The sequence below is a fragment of the Chelonia mydas genome, chromosome 13 (genome assembly GCF_015237465.2).
Source record: "Chelonia mydas isolate rCheMyd1 chromosome 13, rCheMyd1.pri.v2, whole genome shotgun sequence".
Classification (NCBI taxonomy): Eukaryota; Metazoa; Chordata; order Testudines; family Cheloniidae; genus Chelonia; species Chelonia mydas.
In genome coordinates this window covers 40,877,256-40,898,591 of record NC_051253.2, presented here as the reverse complement: position 1 = coordinate 40,898,591, position 21,336 = coordinate 40,877,256, and the positions used below count along the sequence as shown (strand labels likewise).

Genomic DNA, 21,336 nt, shown 5'->3' with positions numbered 1-21,336 from the left:
TACAGTGCAGCTCAACCCACCAGAGATCCACTCTGCCCCATCGCTGTAAGTAGGCACCGCACTGGCCTGCCTCTCAGTTGCAAATTCCCACCATCAGCCTAAACCCAAAGAAGCCAGGTAATGAGGAGTTAAGGGGAAAGAACATATCCATGCTTTTCTAAACCCACCTGAAATTCTTTGCTGTGCACAACATACTGTGACCCCTAACCCAAAGACATTCTGCCCTTAGCACATTCACCTCCCTGGCACTGTGCATCCAAATGTGAACTCTCTGGCTTTACACTTTCCTCCAAGCACTTTTCCCTACTATACTGACATTCTGCAACACAGGCCATGCACCATGCATGAGGACCTGGCCCTCTGGCCAATGCACATTTCGGTAGAGAAGGTCAATGCTGGGAAGAGGAATGGCCCCACTTCGTTTCAGCGCCCCAGGGAATCTTCACCCCTCCAGTCGGTGTCCCGACCGAATGGAAACATGTGATGCGACCCTAGTCACTGACTCCACCAAATGACAGCCCCACTGTGCATGGGGGGTGAGAGGGTGTCTTCAGAGCGGAACTTCCACTTGACTGGAATAAACAATGAGGAGTCCTTGTGGCACCTTAAAGACTAACACATTTATTTGGGCATAAGCTTTTGTGGGCTGGAACCCACTTCATCAGATGTATTAGTCTGAATTTGTTAGTCTTTAAGGTGCCACATGACTTCTTGTTGTTTTTGCTGATACAGACTAACACGGCTACCCCTCTCCCCCCCCCTCCCCCCGCCCCCGAAACCTGTTTAAATCTGTCCTTCTCTCTGCCCAGGTGGCACCCGGCCAGACAATCTGCAGTCCCCTGTGTCTGTGCAGTTACCAGCCAGTCTCCTAAGAACTTTCCCCTGCATCATTAGGGAAAATGAGTCTTTGGCTCCATTTAGTTTTCATTGTAATAACTCTGGAAGATTTTCTCTCTCTCTCTCTCTCTCTCTCTCAGTACACTGGAGATGCAGAGGAATGTAGGAGTATTTGAAACTCACATTGATATGATTTATAATGTGTTTCTATACCCAGGTGCCCGGTCCCAGGTCCAGCTGGTGGAGTCCGGAGGGGATGCAAAAAAGCCCAGAGACTCTCTCCATCTCTCCTGCAAAGCCTCCGGATTCCCCTTCAGCAACCACAGCATGCATTGGGTCCTAAAGGCTCCAGGGAAAGGGCTGGAATAGGTGGCTGAGGTCAGCAAACCAACTGGATCGAGCCAGTGGTATTCACAGGCTGTTCAAGGGTGATTCACCATCTCCAGAGACAACTCCGTCGCCAGGGTGTATCTGCAAATGACCGTCCTGAAACCCGAGGACACCGCCCGGTATCACTGTGTGAGACACGGTGAGGGAAAATGAATTTATACCCAGGCAAAAACCTTTTGCTGTAGTTTGAAAACAATGTCTTAAGCTCTAAGGGGAGATGAAGGTCTATAAACGACAACTCTGAGAAATGAGACAAAGGAAGAAATCAGTTACTGTGATGTTCATAGCATCATTGAATTGGAAGGGACCTCGAGAGGTCATGAAGTCCACTCCCCTGCACTCAAGTCAGGACAAAGTATTATCTAGAACAGTGGTTTTCAAACTAGGGCCGCCGCATGTTCAGGGAAAGCCCATGGGGGCCGGGCCTTTTTGTTTACCTGCTGCGTCGGCAGGTTCGGCAGATCACGGCCCCCACTGCCCGCGGTTTGCCAGCTCCAGGCCAATGGGGCCTGCGGGAAGCGACGCAGGACCTAGGGATATGCTGGCTGCCCTTCCTGCAGCCCCCATCACCCTGGAGTGGCTGCAGGAATTATGACCTCTAGAAGTCCTCAAGTCCAGTCCAATTCTTCAACAAAAAACTTCAAAAACAGACTCCAACTAGAGACTGCTGAATTGGAATTAAGTTGCAAACTGGATACAATTAACTTAGGCTTGAATAGAGACTGGGAGTGGATGGGTCATTACACAAAGTAAAACTATTTTCCCATGTTTATCCCCCCCCCCCCCCCCCTTCCTCAGATGTTCTTGTCAACTGCTGGAAATGGCCCACCTTGATTATCATTACAAAAGGTCCCCCCCCCCCCCCCCCGCTGGTATTAGCTCACCTTAAGTGATCACTCTCCTTACAGTGTGTATCGTAACACCCATTGTTTCATGTTCTCTATGTATATAAATCTCCCCACTGTATTTTCCACTGAATGCATCCGATGAAGTGAGCTGTAGCTCACGAAAGCTTATGCTCAGATAAATTTGTTAGTCTCTAAGGTGCCACAAGTCCTCCTTTTCTATTTCCAGTTCAGTGGTTTAACCAGAGCGTTATCCTTCATCTTTGGCTTTCACGGGGTCAAACACGGGGCTCCTGTCACAAATTGTGACTTGAACAGATGGCACATTTATAGGGACATGAAGAATATCCAGAGTTATCTAGCTAATCACAACCTGTATTTGAAAGGGATTTAAAACCTGGTGCTTCAGGATTTAAGCCAATCTCTCATTACTGGAAATCAGGATAAGATCTAATGTGGAAGGCAGGTTACCCCACACTGCCCACTACAGGGTTTCTTACACTTTCCTCTGAACTATCGGTTACTGGCCACAGCCAGAGAGATGATATTGGACTAGATGGAACATGGGACTGACCGCATATGGCCATCACTATGGTCCTATGTAGGTATGCACCCTGGCTAATTCTCTGCAGGTGGTGACAAAATGAGATTTCAATTCTGGAGCACAGCTGAATTCTCCCCCTTTGTGCCTGGGGACATGTCCCCTTTTAGCCAGAGCCTCCCTCTGACAGCCCTTTTTATCCTAGCTGAGTGAAACCCGCATGCAAATCCCTGCCCCGAGGGTTCCTGTTTAAATACAAACATCTGGTTCTAGGGGCCTCAGTCTCCCCCCAGACACAGAACTGCCCGTTCCTGCCGGCTGGGCACATTTTAGTCCTTGATTGCAAACAATGAAGTTTCTGATGCTTTTTCTTTCCCTAATGGGCGCCCCGGGATGTAAGTAACTGCTGCAGGGGAAGGTAAATGCACAGTGGTGGGGAATGATTTCCTACATTGATGCGATCTTTTATTTTCCCCTCAGGTGTCCTGTCCCAAGTGCAGCTGGCCCAGTCCGGTCCAGGGGTGGTGAAGCCCGGAGAGACCCTCACACTGACCTGTGCTATCACCGGTGACTCGGTCACTAGTCGCTACTGGGAATGGGTCCGACAGGCTCCCGGGAAAGGGCTGGAGTGGGTGGGACAGATCGACTGGTCCAGCTCCAAGTGGCGCATATACTACGGCCCGTCTTTCCAGAGCCGAGCAACCCTCAGCGCAGATTCCTCCAAGAACCAGTTCTCCCTGCAGCTCCGCTCGCTGACAGCCGCGGACACCGCCACGTATTACTGCGCCCGGAGAGACACGGTGACACGGAGCAGAGCGGGACTGGCACAAAAAGGGGAAGCGGGCTCTGACCAGCGAGGCCACATTCAGCAGGGTTCACCGAACAAATCGATACGAATTGAAAACAAGGGACATACGCAGATGAGGAGGCAAAAATGAAGCGGCAGTGTTGTCTAGTGGATAGGGGAGTGCACTGGGCATCAGGACACCTGGGTTCTTTTCTGCCACTGACCTCTGGGTGACTTTGGGAAAGTCACTTCCCTTTGCTTTCCCCTTTGTCTGTTTAGACTGTAAGCTCTTCTGGGAAGTGACTGTCTCTGACTGTGTCTGGGATGTCTAGATACTACGATAACACCAGTAATTGGTACTAATAACAACAAAAACATGCATTGTAAAGCCCCAGTGCCCCGATCCTACTCCCCGGCAGGAGCTGGCCAAGTTACTGAAGTTCTCCAGTCTTGAGCTAAAGACTTTAAATTACAGAGAAGCCACCTTTTACTCTAGTTCACATGAGCAAGTGACCAGTGGCCCACACTGCAGAGGAAGGGAGGAAAAAACAAAACAAAAAACCACAGGGTCTCTGCCAATCTGCCCTGCCGGAGAATTCCTTCCCTCCCCAAATATGATGATCAGTTAAACCCTGAGCATGCGGGCAAGACCCACCATAAAGATGCCTGGGAAATAATTCTCTGTAGCAACAAGTGCCATAGACTTCAATGGGGACTACCGATGTGCTTAAAGATAAGTATATGTGTAAATGCTTTTGGCAGTAGGGCCTAAAAGGCACTGCACTGGGACTCAGGAGGATCTGGTTCTGTTCCTGATTCTTGCTTGTTTGGTGACCCTGGGCAAGTCACTTTAGTGCCACATGCCTCAGTTTCCCAATCTTTAAAAATGGGGATAATTTTACTGCCATCCTTTGTGAAGCATTTTGAGACCTGGGGAAAACTGCTATATAAAAGCTATTTATTGTTGTTGGTGGTGTGTAATTTCACCCATGGGCTCTTTGCAGGGTCTTTAGCTCAGAGCCCAAGAAAACCCAAGTTACTGACACAAAATACATTCATATGACCTGGCTATACATGCTCACATACAAGTCTGAAATAAATTGTTTTTCCAAAATGATTTATTTGACATTTGTATATAGACAAGACGCCCATGTTTGAGGGATTGGGCCTTAAGGACAGAAATGTACCTATCCTGTTTTGCCTGATGCTATGCCACTTGAACTGAAGGTCAATAGAGAAGCTCATTTAGCACTGGGAGTTCATCTCTGACATAAAAAAAAATATTTTATTGTGCTTCCTGTTTTAAAAGGAATCATAAAATCATAGAACTGGAAGGAACCCCTAGAAGTCATCAAGTCCAGGCCCCTGCACTCATGGCATGACCAGGCACTATTTAGACCACCCCAACAGGTGTTCAGGATAATTCTCTGATCCTGAAGCTCTCAGAGGACAGCCCCTCTGTGTTTGTGCAGTCATTATTATCAGAACAGTTTCCATAATCAAACCAGATATTACAAGAAACAGCTGCTATATAAGTACCAAAAGCCAGGTAATTATCCTGTGAAAAACTTCTGGATTCACCTTCAATGACCACTATTAGGGCTGGGTCTGACAGGCTGCTGGAAAATGACAGAAGTGGGTCTCTTGGCTATGCAGCCCAACGTATAGTGTTGTTGCATTTTATGCGGATAATTAAAAAGTCATCCACTCTCTCCAGGAATAATTCCCACAGCACCCTGTATTTACAAATCAGCAGCCTCTGACCAGTGGACAGTGCTGTGTACCTGCCTGAAAGTTACACAGAGAGTTAAAAGTTAATACAAGACACACAGTGCCTCTGTCTCCCAGCAGGGGGCAGCAGATGCTCACAGGCAGCTCAATGTGAACAGAGAAAACATTTATCCTTCTGCGGTTCTAGGTCCTGAATATGAGCTGAGGCACACCAGTGTAAATCCAGAGTAATTTCACTGAACTCAATAGAGGTGCATTGGTGTAAAGACCCAGAATCAGCTAAAACTCCCAGGATGGTATTTTCAAAACAACTTAAGGGGATTTGCTCTGGTATTTTCAAAGGAGCATTTTCAAAGTAGCCAAAGGGAAACAGGGGTGGTATTTTCAAAGCAGTCTAAGGGAATTTGGGCTGGGATATTCAAAAAAGTCTCAGAGAGAAAGGTTTAGGATTTCAAAGAGACCTAATGGAGTTGGGTACCCAAATCCCATTCAAATTCAAAGGGAATTTTGCACCTAACTTCCTTTGAAAACTCCCTAAGAATCTGTTGAAAATTTCAGCTTGAGTATCCAACTTATTTTCAATGGGATTTCAGCACCTAATTCCCTCTAAATTTCGTTGTAATTTTCAAGTGTAAGCATGTATGTAACTTTAGTACCCACAACATTCCAGTGTATCTTTGGGTGTTCTCCTGCCTGATCTTTTCTGAGTGCAGCAAAGCTTTCATTTTCATTATTAGATTATGGCAGAGAGAAACTCTGTTGTACGGGTTTTTTTCGATGTCACATTTAAAAGTACCCTCATGTGAATCTTTCTGCAATTCTTTGTAAGGTTTTCTCTGATTGCCCCAATCCATCTCTCCTTGTCCCTGTTCTCTGTTGGCCTATGAGCACCAAAACCCTAGGCTGGGGTTTTGAAGCCTAAGGGAGTTGGACACCTTCCTCCTTCTGATTTTAATAGTGATGTACCTGCCTAGTTCACACTGAATTACTAGAGGATTTCTGTGACTTACTCTTTTACGCTCCTTTGAAAACCCCAGGCCCTGCTTTTATTCTGACTAAGAATGGCATCTCATTAGCATGCAAAACTTGCATGTTGTAACTCATACATAAACATAACAATAAACAACAGTGGAGACAATAGTGGAGACCACTAAACAATAGTGGAGACCACTGGCTCAGAAATTTTAATTCCTCTGTGTCACAGGTTACTGAAATTGACTACTCTCTCATTGCAATGGAATTTCTACTGTGGGTATTATTTCTGTCTGGACTCTCATGTAAGTAGTTTTTTCAATCAGTATTATAGCCATCTTTAATACTCTTTATGGGCTAGAATTTCATCTGTAGACATTTAACATAGCCCCATTGGCATATATTTATACTTGTTCTCTCTCTCTCTCTCTTTCACACACACACATCTATCTATCTATCATTTTCACACTCTCTGACATTCTCTCTCTTTCTAGCTTAAAATTTTATTTTGATGACAATCACTGTAATTTCTGATCAGCTTCCTCTGATAATTGAAAAAGGAAAGGACTACTTGTGGCACCTTAGAGACTAACCAGTTTATCTGAGCATGAGCTTTCGTGAGCTACAGCTCACTTCATCAGATGCATACTGTGGAAAATACAGAAGATGTTTTTATACACACAAAGCATGAAAAAATGGGTGTTTACCACTACAAAAGGTTTTCTCTCTCCCCACCCCACTCTCCTGTTGGTAATAGCTTATCTAAAGTGATCACTCTCCTTACAATGTGTATGATAATCAAGGTGGGCCATTTCCAGCACAAATCCAGGGTTTAACAAGAACGTCTGAGGTAGGAAAAAACAAGGGGAAATAGGTTACCTTGCATAATGACTTAACCACTCCCAGTCTCTATTCAAGCCTAAGTTAATTGTATCCAATTTGCAAATGAATTCCAATTCAACAGTCTCTCGCTGGAGTCTGGTTTTGAAGTTTTTTTGTTGTAATATTGCAACTTTCATGTCTGTAATCGCGTGACCAGAGAGATTGAAGTGTTCTCCGACTGGTTTATGAATGTTATAATTCTTGACATCTGATTTGTGTCTATTTATTCTTTTACATAGAGACTGTCCAGTTTGACCAAAATGAGAGAGTCATTTCCCTGAGGACATTGCTAATATCTATTTCATAAGCCCATTGAAGGACATAAATCCACACAGCGTAGAGGTCAAGCGCAGGAGTTTATTACGTACAGCGCTAAGGGAGTGTCACCTTGCTTATTAGGCTCAGAGACACTGTTAATTAATTGATTACAATGGAATATATGGATTTTCCATGGGCGGGGGAAAGTGACGGGGTAGGCAGTTCCACACCTCCGGATATGTTTAGCTGCAAGGCATGATAGCACAGTAGCCAATGGTCAAAAGGTTACATAATGTCTCCGCCCATGGTCTCAAGTTAACAAATTAACTTTAAGCATTTATTTAGTACTTTAATAAATGTATTAGTATAAAATATATATGTTGAATTCTGATTTGGGGTCCATAGGAATGAAGTAGCTCCTTTGATTGTTCAACAGATACATATCTGGTGTAAAAGCAAAGAAACAGTGAAAGTATATGTCAATAAAGATTGTCTTTCAAGTTGTTCATTTGTGTTTTAAGGCAGGCATTGGTCCCTGGGAAAGGGAGGTGGGAGGAGTCCATATCTTATACTGACATGTTCCAACCTTTTCATAAACTCAAGGTTGGATGTGTGGGAAGAACATCTCCCTACAGAAGAAACTAACACAACAGAAACAGGGCTTCTTTGTTCTATTTGCAACTTTGACTAAGACACAATTATTGCCCCCAACATCTGGTGTTTTGCTGACCAGGCAGATCTTAGCAAAAGCAAAGTTATATTTTGTTATTCTGCTTTCTCTTAGCTATTGCTAGGTCTCTGACCTCTTGACCAAACTCTGGGCTTTGGGCCTGTACACAAATCCATATACCAGGTTATTACATCAGCAATGGATTTTAACACTTCACCCATCATAACATTTTCCCATAGCAACTGGTACAAGAGAGACACCCTTTTGCTCAAATTGGAGAAATAAAAATAGTTATACATGGAAAAAGAAAGAAAGAAAGTCTAAGTGAAAGTTTAGCAGACCAGGGGATATAAGCTAAACCCTAGAAAGGCACTTTTCCACCCAAACCAGAGTGTACACTTGGGGTTAGACCAGTATCGCTACATGGATTTAAATTCAGTTTCGTTTATAACAAAACTAATTTCCCCCCTCAACAAGGCCTAAGACAAACTCGTGCAACTTTGTTTCTAAATCAGTCTTGACTCCCTAGAGCGCTCAGCTCCGGTCTACACACAGCTTTTGTATCCATATGTGTTTGAGTTAGGAGAGTAATGTTTTCACCCACAAGGGTATAACAGTGCAACACCTAGTTTGTATGAGGTTATACCAGTGTAAACGTGCCTTACTCTAGTCTATCTTGTTCCCCTTTGCCTCTGGGTCATGAGTAAACATTTTGTCTTATTTCTCCTTGGAGGTTTAAGAGAAAGAGCAGAGTGCATGAGCCCAGAATATTGGTTGTCTCTGAGCCATTCGTGCTTTTCTCAGATATGTTGCGAATCCAAATGAACCGGGCATAGCTTGGAATGGGGTCACCGGATACTTTACAGGTCAGCGTGAGAGACCGGCTGGGCTTCAGCACTGACATACCCCTACACTCGGAGCAAGTTTCACTCCCCACAGCAGGGCCCAGCAGTGTCTCTCTCACACTGTCTCTCCCCCTCACAGATGTCCCTGCTACAGGAAAAGCACCGGACACTAAGGGAATGCATTTCCCCCGAGGATGTGCTCTAGACCAGTGGTTCTCAAACTTTTTTTTCCGTGGACCACTTGAAAATTGCTGAGGGTCTTGGAGGACCATGTAATGATCTTTCCGAATGTTATTTGTACCGTTATCTAACTATTGTAAAGCCCTTTGGATAAAAGTTCTATACAAAAATAATAATTAACTTTTTTTTGTTCTACAAATGAAAGCACACAACTCATATTTTAATATCAATCTTCTTACCTTTCTAATGAGATAGATGTGCCCTCTATCCCCTGCCACGGCAACTCCTGAGATGGGGCTGGGAAGAAGGGGGTCTCCTGCGCTGTGGCAGCCACAAAGCTGGGCTGGGAAGGAGGGGGGTCTCTCCCCAGCAGCCCTGGAGCTGGGGAAAGTCACATTTTTCTCTGGCCACCGCAGTCCTACAAGTCCCAGATTCCCCCCAGCCCCTCTTCGCACCCCACTGCCCCCTGCCACCTACCCCCTATTCCCCCCAAGGCCACCACCTCACCTTACATGTGCATCTTCTCCAGGGTCCAGGCACCTAATTAGTGGAGCCATGCCTGCGTGGCTCTACTAATTAGGTGGGTGACCCTTCATTCTCTTGTGTGCGGCCACCCAGGCGCGCACCTTAGGGGGAACTATCCGCGGACCACCTGAATAGAGCTTGCTGACCACTGGTGGTCCACGGACCACAGTTTGAGAACCTCTGCTCTAGACTGTCCCTGGGTTACTGCCCTCACGGCCTTTATTGGGACAGAGCCCAGAACCTGCATCTACCCTCCCTGCCCAGCTCTCTCCCCTTTCCCTGAAGCGGTTTCTCACACTCTGGTGCCTGGAACCAGCCTTTGGCTCCCCGCAGATGCGGCTCCTTCCCCCACAGACACTCCCGGGAGAGTCTCATGTCCCTGGACATCTCCTCTCTCTTGTCTGTATTTTCCAGCTCTGCCCGGGGGGTTGGGCAGCAGGCTGGAAGGCTGGATTCAAACCCCCAGTGTAGGGACCCGATTCACCGTCCCTTGCTTCCCTTTAAAGGGCTCCAATGAAAGTGAATTGACTTTGGGTCACACGCTAAGACATGAATGGGATCCGTGACTCTGCTTCCCACCAGACAGCTCCCTACCTAGAGGTCCCATCCCCCTTTATACCCGCTGGGTGAAACCCTCATGCAAATTCCTGCCCCCGGCGGTTCCTGTTTAAATACAAACCCCTGAGCCTGGGAGTCTCAGCTTCTCCCCAGACACGGAACTGCCCGGTCCTGCCTGCTGAGGCGTTTCCCTTCTTTTATGAAAACAAGAATGAAATCTCTGTGGCTTTTCCTTTCCCTGTTATCGGCCCCTACCTGTGAGTGTGTATTAGAGGGCGGGGAAATTGGGGACAGATCCACAGATTCACTGGCTGCCTCATTACTTCCATAACTTGTTTCCCTCTGTTTCAGGTGTCCTCTCTCAGGTGCAGCTGGTCGAGTCCGGCCCGGGCGTGGTGAAGCCCGGACAGACCCTCACACTGACCTGCGCCGTCTCGGGTGTCTCCATCACTGACAGCAGCTACGCATGGAGCTGGGTCCGGCAGCCCCCCGGGAAAGGGCTGGAGTGGGTAGCAAGTATATACCCATACGACGGGAGAAAGTGGTTTGCGGCGTCTCTCCAAAGCCGGACCACCATCTCTTCGGATACCTCCAAGAACCAGGTCTCCCTGCAGCTGGCCTCCCTCGCGGCTGCAGACACCGCCATGTATTACTGTGCCAGAGACACACAGTGACACAGAGCAAAGCGGGGCTGGTACAAAAAGGGGGAGCGGATTGTCTAGACTCACTCGGGGCCCTTTCACACTCATGTCTGCATTAGAAGCGGCGTGAGACACTGGTCACAAGGAGGTTTAGGAGGTGGAAAGGGGAGAGGGAAAATTCCTCGTCTCCTCACTCAGCTCCTTGTAAAACAGAGACACAGAGCTCACATCTCATGGCTTCCTTAGGGGGAATCAATCAGACAAGCAATCAGGTCTCATTCCCAGCAGCAATCCCTTCTGGGTACCAGCTACAGAAGACAGAGCTGCCTTTCTCCCTCAGGAGCCCAGGAAGTCCCAGCGGGGTTCAAGTCAAGTTCGCGTAGCCCAATAACCTGTCTCTGAGCATGACTAGCGGGGACTGCTTCACATAAGGACCCCGCATCTGAGGATGTGAGAATATCCACCCTCCAGATCAGGTCTGGCTCTGGCCTCTAACAGAGATTGGGTTAAACCAGAGACACTCACACTGTGGCTCTCCAGCCGCAGGGGGCTTTTTAATGTGTTTCCCGCCGGCCTTTGCAGCACCTGGTACGATTTAATTACGAACCCATCCAAGTTATTAACCAATCAGGATGTTTTTATTATGTTATTAACCAATTCAGTTATCAACTTGCACTGTTATTAACTTACTGTGGGAATTTTATAGATATAGAAATACAGATAGATATCTAAATAATATATTATATATAAATACATATATACTAAATATATAGAGAGAGTGTGTCTATATATATACATATACACTAAATAGTTTCCCTGTCATTCACACTACTGTGACTCTTTGGGTAATATTGATGGATAATTTGGCTCCTGAACCCCTGAGGCCTGGGTATCACTGGTTTGAACCCTAAAGGACAAGGTTTAACATCCCTGCCAAATTCTCCCCCTCCCCCCTTGCCAGTGTGTGTCCCAGCCCCGCTCCTGACCTACCACAATCACAGGCCTCCTTTGGATACAGCCCAGAACTTTCCTGTCTCCCAACTTCTCTCCCTCCTGCTCCTGCCCTGAAAGCTGTTGGCTGGTGCTACTTGGGAAAACCAACCTTTCTCCCTCCCCGGGTTAGATGAGCGACTCAGGACCAGTCCTGGATTTTACCCTCACACGTGTCGCTGAGAAGTCTCATTATCCCCATTTTACAGACGAGGAACTGAGGCCCTGACTCAGTAAGGCTGAGATTATCCAACCCGCCTAGGGGGGTTGGGCACCCACCGCCCACTGACACGAGTGGGCATTGTGCACGCAGAGTCCCTCGGTGGATTCACACAACGGCAACAGGGAGCGAGTGCGTGATGTAGGGACTGACCCTGCGTCTTCTGTCCTGTCTCCTAGGGCCCCAGGCGAATCACCAAAGACGAATGTACAGCCGGGCTGAGCTGGCCGCGTGGTCTCTCTGCCGTGCAAAGGGGACCCCTGTCCGAAGGGGACATCGCCATGTACTGAGCGCTCACCCCCTGCCGTCTCTTATACCCGCCCTGGGGAACCCGCATGCAAATCCCTGCCCCGGGGGGTCCTGTTTAAAAATAAACCCCTGGTTCTTGGAGCCTCAGTCTCTCCCCAGACACAGAACTGCCTGGTCCTGGCCGCTGGGGAGTTTCCCTCATTGCATGAAAACGACAATGAAATCTCTGTTGCTTTTCCTTTCCCTGTTCTCTGCCCCCTCCTGTAAGTGTTTATTGAGAGCGAGAAAATTAGCAACAGATCCACAGATTCTTTCGGCGGCTAATTAATTCCTTGCTTTGTTTCCCTTTCCCCAGGTGTCCTCTCCCAGGTGCAGCTGGTCCAGTCCGGCCCGGGAGCGGTGAAGCCCGGAGAGACCCTCAGTATCACCTGTAAAGTCTCTGGAGTCTCCGTCAGCAGCTACTATTGGAGCTGGAACCGGCAGCCCCCCGGGAAAGGGCTGGAGTGGATGGGGTTTATCCGGAATACAGCTAACAGCGGGACCACAGAGTACAACTCGGCTCTGAAACCTCGGGTCACCATCACCAGGGACACCTCTAAAAACGAAGTTTATCTCCAGCTCCGCTCGCTGACGGCTGCAGACACCGGCACCTATTACTGCGCCAGAGACACGGTGACACGGAGCACAGCGGGGACTGGCACAAAAAGGGGAAGCGGATTTCTCAATAGTCAGCCGACATGAACACCCAATTCGTGCTGTAGGGGATGAGACAGACGGGGCATTGCTGGTGCAGGTATTTTCTCCACCTGAACACATTGGAGATGCAGGAGCATGTTATATTTTTGGCATAAATGTCGTTATACGGTAAACACTTTTTTTTGGTATTTCTTTGCCTCCTTTAAATTGATGGAGAATGTATTTAATTTGACTGGATCCTTCACTGTTTCCTGTTTTCTCTCCTCCCTCACCCCCCCCCCCACCCCCCCAGGGGCCCGTTCGCAGGTTGTTCTGACCCAGTCGGGTCCCGAAGTGAAGCAGCCGGGGGAATCCACCCAGCTGAAATGCGCCGTGACCGGGTTTGTTCCGAACGACTGGTGGATGGATTGGGTCAGACAGCAGCCGGGAAAGGGACTGGAGTGGCTGGTCCGCTGTCACAAATCTTCAGTCACGAATTACTACTCCCCCACCATCCAGGGGCGATTCACAGCCTCCAAGGACAGCACCAACTTCTACCTGCAAATGACCAGCCTGAGAGCGGAGGACCCCGCCGTGTATTACTGTGCGAGGGACACTGACACACAGTGAGGGGAAGCCGGTCTGGGCTCACACAAAACCTCCCCGCTTTAGAGACTGGGGATTTGTCCACTGGCGAAGCCTTGTGCTGCCCTTCTGAACAGAGATGGGTTTTATCCTATCTCCGCAGCACTGACCCTTCTCCTCAGACAGTGACTCCAGAATTATTTCCAGAAATGTAGCCAACAAACAAACAAACAAACAAAAAACAGAAATATTCCGGCCCATCTTTGCAAAGTCCGTTTCCGCACTCAGGCACCAAGTTACCCTGAGAACGCAATGGACAAAAAAGTAGCTCGCTCCTAATTGATAACTCTGACACCAACATTAAAGAAGGGGTAGGAGGCAAAGTTGATAGATAGATAGATAGATAGATAGATAGATAGATAGATAGATAGATAGATAGATAGATAGATAGATAGATAGATAGATAGATAGATAGATAGATAGATAGATAGTAGCTATAATTCCGACCTAATCTTAAAAGAGAGGATACATTTTCACACTTCTGCTATCCAATAATCACGGTCTGTATAATTCCCATCTGTTCTGCTCTCTGGCCAAATATTCTTCTCTCACACAACATGAGCTAAAGCCCACTAAAGACAATGGAAATATTTCCCTTCACCACAGTTGATTTAAGAGCAGTCAAGTGAAGTCATTGACATCCTCTCCTTATTTCTCCAGTCATATGAAAATATAACCAGGATCCCACCTCGAAGTTGTAGGCACTGCACAAACGCATAGAGTCCTTCTATCGGAGACTCCATGAAAGCAATTTCAGATCATTAAGGGAAGGAGTTTGTATCTCTTATAAGAAGGGGAATATGCAAATGCCGGTGAAAGTCTTCTGTTTAAATCCGCCACTTACTCTCCCAAGGCTGCACCCGGAGAGACAATCCACAGGCCCAGTGTCTGTGCAGTTTCCAGCCAACTCTCCCCTCCAACACCAGGGAATGTCATGAAGAGGCGGATAATGAGCTTTAGGGACATGCTTCAACCCGCTCGTGGCAGTATTGCCAAAAGCTCTACCAGCTCTTGTCCAGCAAAATTCAATCTTACAGGTCTTCCAAGGGCTTTGCAGACAAACAGACAAACAAATCCAGTCCTTCCACGCTGGACGGGAATCAGAAATAGGGAAAGAGACAGCAAGGGACTGATTTTGAAAAACTGGATGCATCCGACGAAGTGAGCTGTAGCTCACGAAAGCTCATGCTCAAATAAATTGGTTAGTCTCTAAGGTGCCACAAGTACTCCGTTTCTTTTTGTGAGAAACTGATGTTAATCTAGAAAGATTTGAAAAAGCCCCAAGTTGTGTTGTAACAGTAACCAAGGAGCCAAATTCCCAAAGGGATTTAAGGTGCAGAAGAGAATTTTCAAAAGCCCCTAGAAGCCTAAAACTCTGTGATTGCGATGGGCGTTGGGCACATAGGAGCTTTTGAAAATTGCACCGGTTGCCTTCATATCTTCAAAAAACTGACTCTTAGGATACTGTCAAGGTTCCTCCCCCACTCTGAACTCTAGGGTACAGATGTGGGGACCTGCATGAAAGAAAAACCTCCTAAGCTTATCTTTACCAGCTTAGGTCAAAACTTCCCCAAGGTACAAAATATTCCACCCTTTGTCCTTGGATTGGCCACTACCACCACCAAACAAATACTGGTTACTGGGGAAGAGCTGTTTGGACACGTCTTTCCCCCCAAAATACTTCCCAAAACCTTGCACCCCACTTCCTGGACAAGGTTTGGGAAAAAGCCTCACCAATTTGCCTAGGTGACTACAGACCCAGACCCTTGGATCTTAAGAACGATGAACAATCCTCCCAACACTTGCACCCCCCTTTCCAGGGAAATGTTGGATAAAAAGCCTCACCAATTTGCATAGGTGACCACAGACCCAAACCCTTGGATCTGAGAACAATGAAAAAGCATTCAGTTTTCTTACAAAAAGACTTTTAATAGAAATAGAAGTAAATAGAAATAAAAAAATAATCCCCCCTGTAAAATCAGGATGGTAAATACTTTACAGGGTAATTAGATTCAAAACATAGAGAACCCCTCTAGGCAAAAACCTTAAGTTACAAAAAAGATACACAGACAGAAATAGTTATTCTATTCAGCACAATTCTTTTCTCAGCCATTTAAAGAAATCATAATCTAACACGTACCTAGCTAGATTACTTACTAAAAGTTCTAAGGCTTCATTCCTGGTCTATCCCCGGCAAAGACAAAATATAGACAGACACACATACCCTTTGTTTCTCTCCCTCCTCCCAGCTTTTGAAAGTATCTTGTCTCCTCATTGGTCATTTTGGTCAGGTGCCAGCGAGGTTACCTTTAGCTTCTTAACCCTTTACAGGTGAGAGGAGATTTCCTCTGGCCAGGAGGGATTTTAAAGGGGTTTACCCTTCCCTTTATATTTATGACAGATACATGTTGGCCAGGATGTTAAAAGGGACTTAAAGGAACTAGGCACCAGAACCGGACACACATTCATTAGGAAGGTTTGGGCAGCTGTCATCCCTTAGACTCCTTCAAAATTTTCAGGTCTTATTATTTTTGAAGATGTTCAGATAACAGTGTGGGGTGTGTGTGTGAGTGTGTGTGTGTGAGAGGGAGAGAGAGGGAGAGAGAAAGAGAGAGAGCAATAAAGTTATATTTTGTCAACCACCACAACCTTCCTGAGTCTCCATGGGCAACACGCTTATTCCCCTTGTGCCTCAGTTTCCCACAGGCCATAAGCCCTACATCACAGGGGTATTGAGAGTATGAATGCATTACAGATTGTGAGGGGCTTGGATACTGCTTAACAGTGTCCTGGATGGATAGATTGTATTTGAATTTGTGATATAAATTGCACATTTCACTTTTTACTGCTATATTAATGCCAAGCAAACCAGTGGAAGGAAAATGTACAAAGAAGGTGAATCAGGAATCGCTCGGCTAACCCTGCTGGGAGTTGCTGGGAAGGAAGGAGGCAGGAGAACTAAATACTGGTCCCTCTGACTGCTCTGGTTCAAATGAGATTTTCTCAGCTATCCCCAGGGAATCACTTCTACTGACCAGGCAGAAATTAATTCTGTTTCCTTAGGATCTGTGCAGCAGAATAAAGCGATACAGGATTTGGATTCCTCTGTACAAACGGGTAACAATCAGGGAATATATACACATAAGGTGCACCGTACTGTAAAGGCGAGGAAATACCTTACCAGCATAGGCCAAACCCTGAACAAAAACCCTAAGAAATAATCTAGAATATCCTATATCCTGCGAGCGATTCCCGATCCCTCCGCGAGGGGGAAGCATCTCCCAACCACAAAAACCGCTTAACGCATCCGATGAAGTGGGCTGTAGCCCACGAAAGCTTATGGTCAAATAAATTTGTTAGTCCCTAAGGTGCCACAAGTCCTCCTGTTCTTTTTGCGAACACAGACTAACACGGCTGCTACTCTGAAACGCTTCACACAGCACGCCTCAGCGCCATTCTCCTTTTATATGTACAGTGTAAAAGCCGCATGCAAATCCCTGCCCGGGGGTTCCTGTTTAAATACAAGCCCCTGACTCTGGGACCCTCAGCCTCTCCCGAACTGCCCATTCCTGTCTCGCCAGACACACTCAGCTCTGACTCCTCATGAATTTGCTCCTATTTGTTTTCATGCTAGACCCCTCTTTGTGTGCGTGTCTCTGATAGATTTCACTGCTGGTGCCATTCCAGAGGCTTTAAAAGCAGCCTGAAGGGATGAGGCGCAGAGATCCCAATGGATTTCAGCGGCACCGGGGTGCCCAACTCCCTTAGGCTCACTCTCCACGTGTTTAATTGCCACGCGTTCTCCTCTGCCAGGGGACAAAAGCCTGGCTCACAGCTTTGTTTATTTTCCCTTCCAGGTGTCCTCGCCCAAGGGCAGCTGCAGCAGTCGGGTCCTGGAGCGGTGAAGTCCGGAGAGCCCCTTACCCTCACCTGCACCCTCTCCGGGAACTCACAGTCTAACGCCGGATCGAGCTGGAACTGGATCCGGCGGGGCGAGTTCTGGAGTGGATGGGGAACATCTGGCGTTCAGCCGGCGGCTGGCCCACGAACTACGCCAGGGCTCTGCAGAGCCGACTGACCATCAGCCAAGAGGCCTCCAAGAGCCGGTTCTCCCTGCAGCTGCTCGCGCTGACAGCTGCGGACACCGCGGCCTGTGACTGCGCCCGGGGGATACACACGCGCACATCGAGACGCAGAGTGGCGAAGTGGAGCCGGGGCTGATACAAAAAGGGGAAGCGGGTTTTCCCGGTGCACGCGGCGAGCTACTAACGCTCCGGATCTTTGGGGGGAACTCGAGTTCTCCTTCTCTGTCTCATTGACCCTGTAGTCACTTCAGACTGGAATGACAGCTGTCTACACTGGCATAGCGCACAGGCCTGACAGGGGCCAGAATCAGGGCCCCCAGCATTTTAAACGCTGGGAAATCTTTTTGATTTTTGAACCCTGACTAAAAATATATTGCAAATATAGCAAGGGAACTTCACCTCAAGCATATCCCTTGTGCAGAGGGCAAACTTATTCCTTTCTTCTGTAAGATAATGGGGCAAAACTCCACGGTAACTATAATATCTTATTCAGATCAGAAACACCTGTCTTTGCACCCAGTTTATAAAGTATGAATGTTATTATATAAAAGAAGAAAAGCCAGACTAATGCAAGAATGATCGATCGATACATAGGTGGGGCGTATGTGGGGAGAGAGAGAGAGAGAGAGAGAGAGAACACGTGTCTTCGTATGTGTTTGACAAAGGACTTGGTTCATGGTTGGGTGTCGTATTAACAGCAATAAACGAACAACGGGAAACTTTACAAGGAAAGCGAAGAAGAGGATCAGGGACCTCTTAACTGATCAGAATTACAGCAGTGTAAATATCGAGAAGGATTATTCTGTTTCTGGTGTTAGAGCAAAATGACAATGAGAAGTGACAATAACTCAAGTGGCGCCAAGGATCAGAAATGTAATTTATCCTCGAAAATACTTTCTTGCAAAGGGTTGACTAAAAATAAACCACCCAGATATTATCCAGAATATGAGCTTGGGTCATTTCTTCAAGGGGGTGCTGGGAGAACACATGGGATATGATACCTAACAGAGGCGGAGAAGGGATATTCTCAGACAGTTACTGTCTTCTGAGGGCAGCAGACATAAATCCACTAACTAATGTCACCCAGAGTACGTTAATATCGGCCGAAAGGCTCTAATTTAACTCAATGCATTGCAATAAAACCCTTATTCACTATAAATGTATGTCTGACTGTACAGTAAATGCAGTACGTTTGCTAACAAGATGATAAATCTCTACCTAACACGGGATAGGATTTAAGAGATGGGGTGAGACAGTTAAAGGCCCAAATCCTACTGAATTTCGATGCCATTTTTGTTCTTAATTCCCTTGGGCTCTTTTGAAATCCCATCCAAAACCACAGGAGAAGGGGTAAAATTTCTCTTCTCGAGATATTCCTTCATTCCAAAGAAGGCGCTGTCTTGCACTTACATTTGACTGAGAATTTCAACGTCCTTTAAGAGTGTTAAATGACCAAATTCTATTTATTTAAACTGAGTTTGGGGGTCCAAATACCTTAGGCTGTTTCACATTTCGCTGAGCTGAACTCACTGTCTCGGGGGGTAGGACTGGTTCCAAGGAAAGATCCCCAAGTGTAGACAGAGCACACACCCTGTCAGCTTTTATATTAATTCTGGGAAACCCCCATGCAAATCCCTGCCTGGAGGGCTCCTCTTTAAATACAAACCCCTGATTGGAGAAGCCTCAGTCTCCCCCTAGACACCGAACTGCCCGGCCCTGGCTGCTGGGGACAGTTTGCACCTTCACTTAAGATGAACCTGCTACTGGTTTTCCTGTTCATGCTGGAGGCCCCTTCAGGTACGTGCCGAGTGCGGGGAGGGGGTCAGGAGGGTTCCTTGCTGCAGTGACTGCAGAAGAGGAGATGTTCAAGGCAGCCTAAAGGAATGAGATGCCCGGATCCCAATGCAACTCAGTGGCATTAGGGTGCCTCACTCCCTCAGTAGCCGTCTCAGGGTGTTTAATTTTCTCATGGTCCCCGCTCCCAGGAATAGGAACCTGGCTCACGGATTCATTTCTCTGTTTCCTTCCCAGGTGTCCTCTCCCAAGTGCAGCTGAAGGAAACGGGCCCGGGAGAGGCGAAACCCGAGAAGTCCCTGACACTCACTTGTACCATCTCCGGAGACTCGGTTTCTAGCACCAGCGCCACCTGGGACTGGGTCCGGCAGCCGGCGGGGAAACGGCCGGAATGGATGGGGTGCACATGGTATTGGCCAAGAACCAGGTCTCCCTGGAGCTCCGCTCGCCGACAGCTGCGGACACCGCCGCCTATTACTGCTCCGGGAGAGACACACAGTGACACGGAGCAAAGCAGGGGCCAATGGAAAAGGGGAAGCGGGTTTTCCACAGTGCAGTGAGGTGCTGGCCCCCGTGACACTGGTAACAAGGCGGGGATTCTAGACCTCATTCTCCATGGCCTTCACCCATGTGTAGTCATTTACAATTTGCAATGGAAGGGGGGCGAATTAGTGACTCTAGCAATCGGTCAGTGACTCTGTTCCCATTGAGTTCTTTGAGGGTGGTGGGCATCTTAATTAGGGGAAATTCTCCTCTTGAAAGAATATTATAAGGAACTTAGCTGTGTTCAAAGTACACATGCACACAAATTAACTGTATTTCTTCCAGGTGATGAAAATATGTCTGCCTCCTCCAAAAGAAAAAGTCAAAACGCCACAGTAAATAAATATATCTAGGACCTCCTGTAAAATCCTCTATGTGCCTCTGATTTTTCATTACACCTGTTATCCTACGAGATATAAAAAGTAATAGAGTGAAAGCACAATAAGCCACATTACCTCCAAAAGAGTTACTCCTCACTTACAAAAGGAGTAATTGTGGTACCTTAGAGACTAACAAATTTATTAGAGCATAAGCTTTCGTGAGCTACAGCTCACTTCATTGGAAACTTATGCTCTAACAAATTTGTTAGTCTCTAAGGTGCCAAAAGTACTCCTTTTCTTTTTAGGGATACAGACTAACACGGCTGCTACTCTGAAACTCCTCACTTACACAGGGTGTGAACGACAGGATAAACAGCCTGTCTTCTGAGTTTGTAGATTAACACAATCTAATGAGAAAAGTAATATTCTTTAAAAAAAAAATCTTGGTCCTAATGATATCATGTGACAAGGAGTTCCACGGGCAAATTGTGTGGAAAAGGATTCCCTTGTATCCATTTTCAATTAGAAAAAATAACAATTTCAGGCAAACATTCACAGTAAAGATAATGTACTTGCATTTATATATAATATTGAAGATCATGGACTAGATTTTCAAATATATGGAGGTGCTCAAAGATGAAGATAGATGCCCAGTGGTATTTTCAAAAGCTCCTGAGTTAGCCACCTAACTCCCGTGGAGGTGTTATGTTATATCTGGGCCATTGGGCCCAGAGTCCTTCAAATCTGAAATGTATTTTCTCTTTCTGTTGTAAAATGTGGACAAGCCCCTGAGAGTGCACCCTCTTTTAACCTGAAATCTTGCCAGCCACTTTCAGCTCTCGCCCCCTTCCCCAGTTGCGTGAAACAGGCCTGTATGGCCCTGCCTCAATGGGTCCCTGTTTAAATACAAAACTCTGATTCTAGACACAACAATATTCATACAGGAATATCTCCTTCACAAAGTCTCCCACAATATCTGCAAATAAATATGAAATCCTTACAGACTTTTATCTTCTATTGGCCTTTCCTTCAGCAGGGAATGAATCGTTTCTCTTTATAACTCTGTCTCTCATTCATGTATTTTCTCTTTTATTCCATAAGAACGGCCCTACTGGGTCAAACCAAAGGTCCATCTAGCCCAGTATCCTGTCTT

General features: G+C 46.8%; 2 protein-coding genes, 1 long non-coding RNA gene and 3 gene segments (V, D, J or C); 5 read left to right on the top strand and 1 right to left on the bottom strand.

The window, feature by feature from the left end:
* Positions 1 to 21,336, top strand: part of LOC102940154 (immunoglobulin epsilon heavy chain-like) — a 1,331,510-nt gene that overhangs the window by 534,812 nt on the left and 775,362 nt on the right. The gene's annotated exons all lie outside the window — the stretch shown is intronic.
* Positions 1 to 21,336, top strand: part of LOC119563587 — a 797,667-nt gene that overhangs the window by 21,001 nt on the left and 755,330 nt on the right.
* The window catches only part of LOC119568011, a 937,337-nt gene that overhangs the window by 522,736 nt on the left and 393,265 nt on the right, over positions 1 to 21,336 (top strand).
* The window catches only part of LOC102948108, an 883,083-nt gene that overhangs the window by 493,990 nt on the left and 367,757 nt on the right, over positions 1 to 21,336 (top strand). The window lies entirely within an intron of this gene.
* The window catches only part of LOC122462699, a 480,831-nt gene that overhangs the window by 140,816 nt on the left and 318,679 nt on the right, over positions 1 to 21,336 (bottom strand). The gene's annotated exons all lie outside the window — the stretch shown is intronic.
* Positions 10,172 to 10,712, top strand: LOC102946069. The segment is given in 2 exon segments: positions 10,172 to 10,278; positions 10,373 to 10,712. Coding segments are annotated over 2 exon segments (381 nt in total).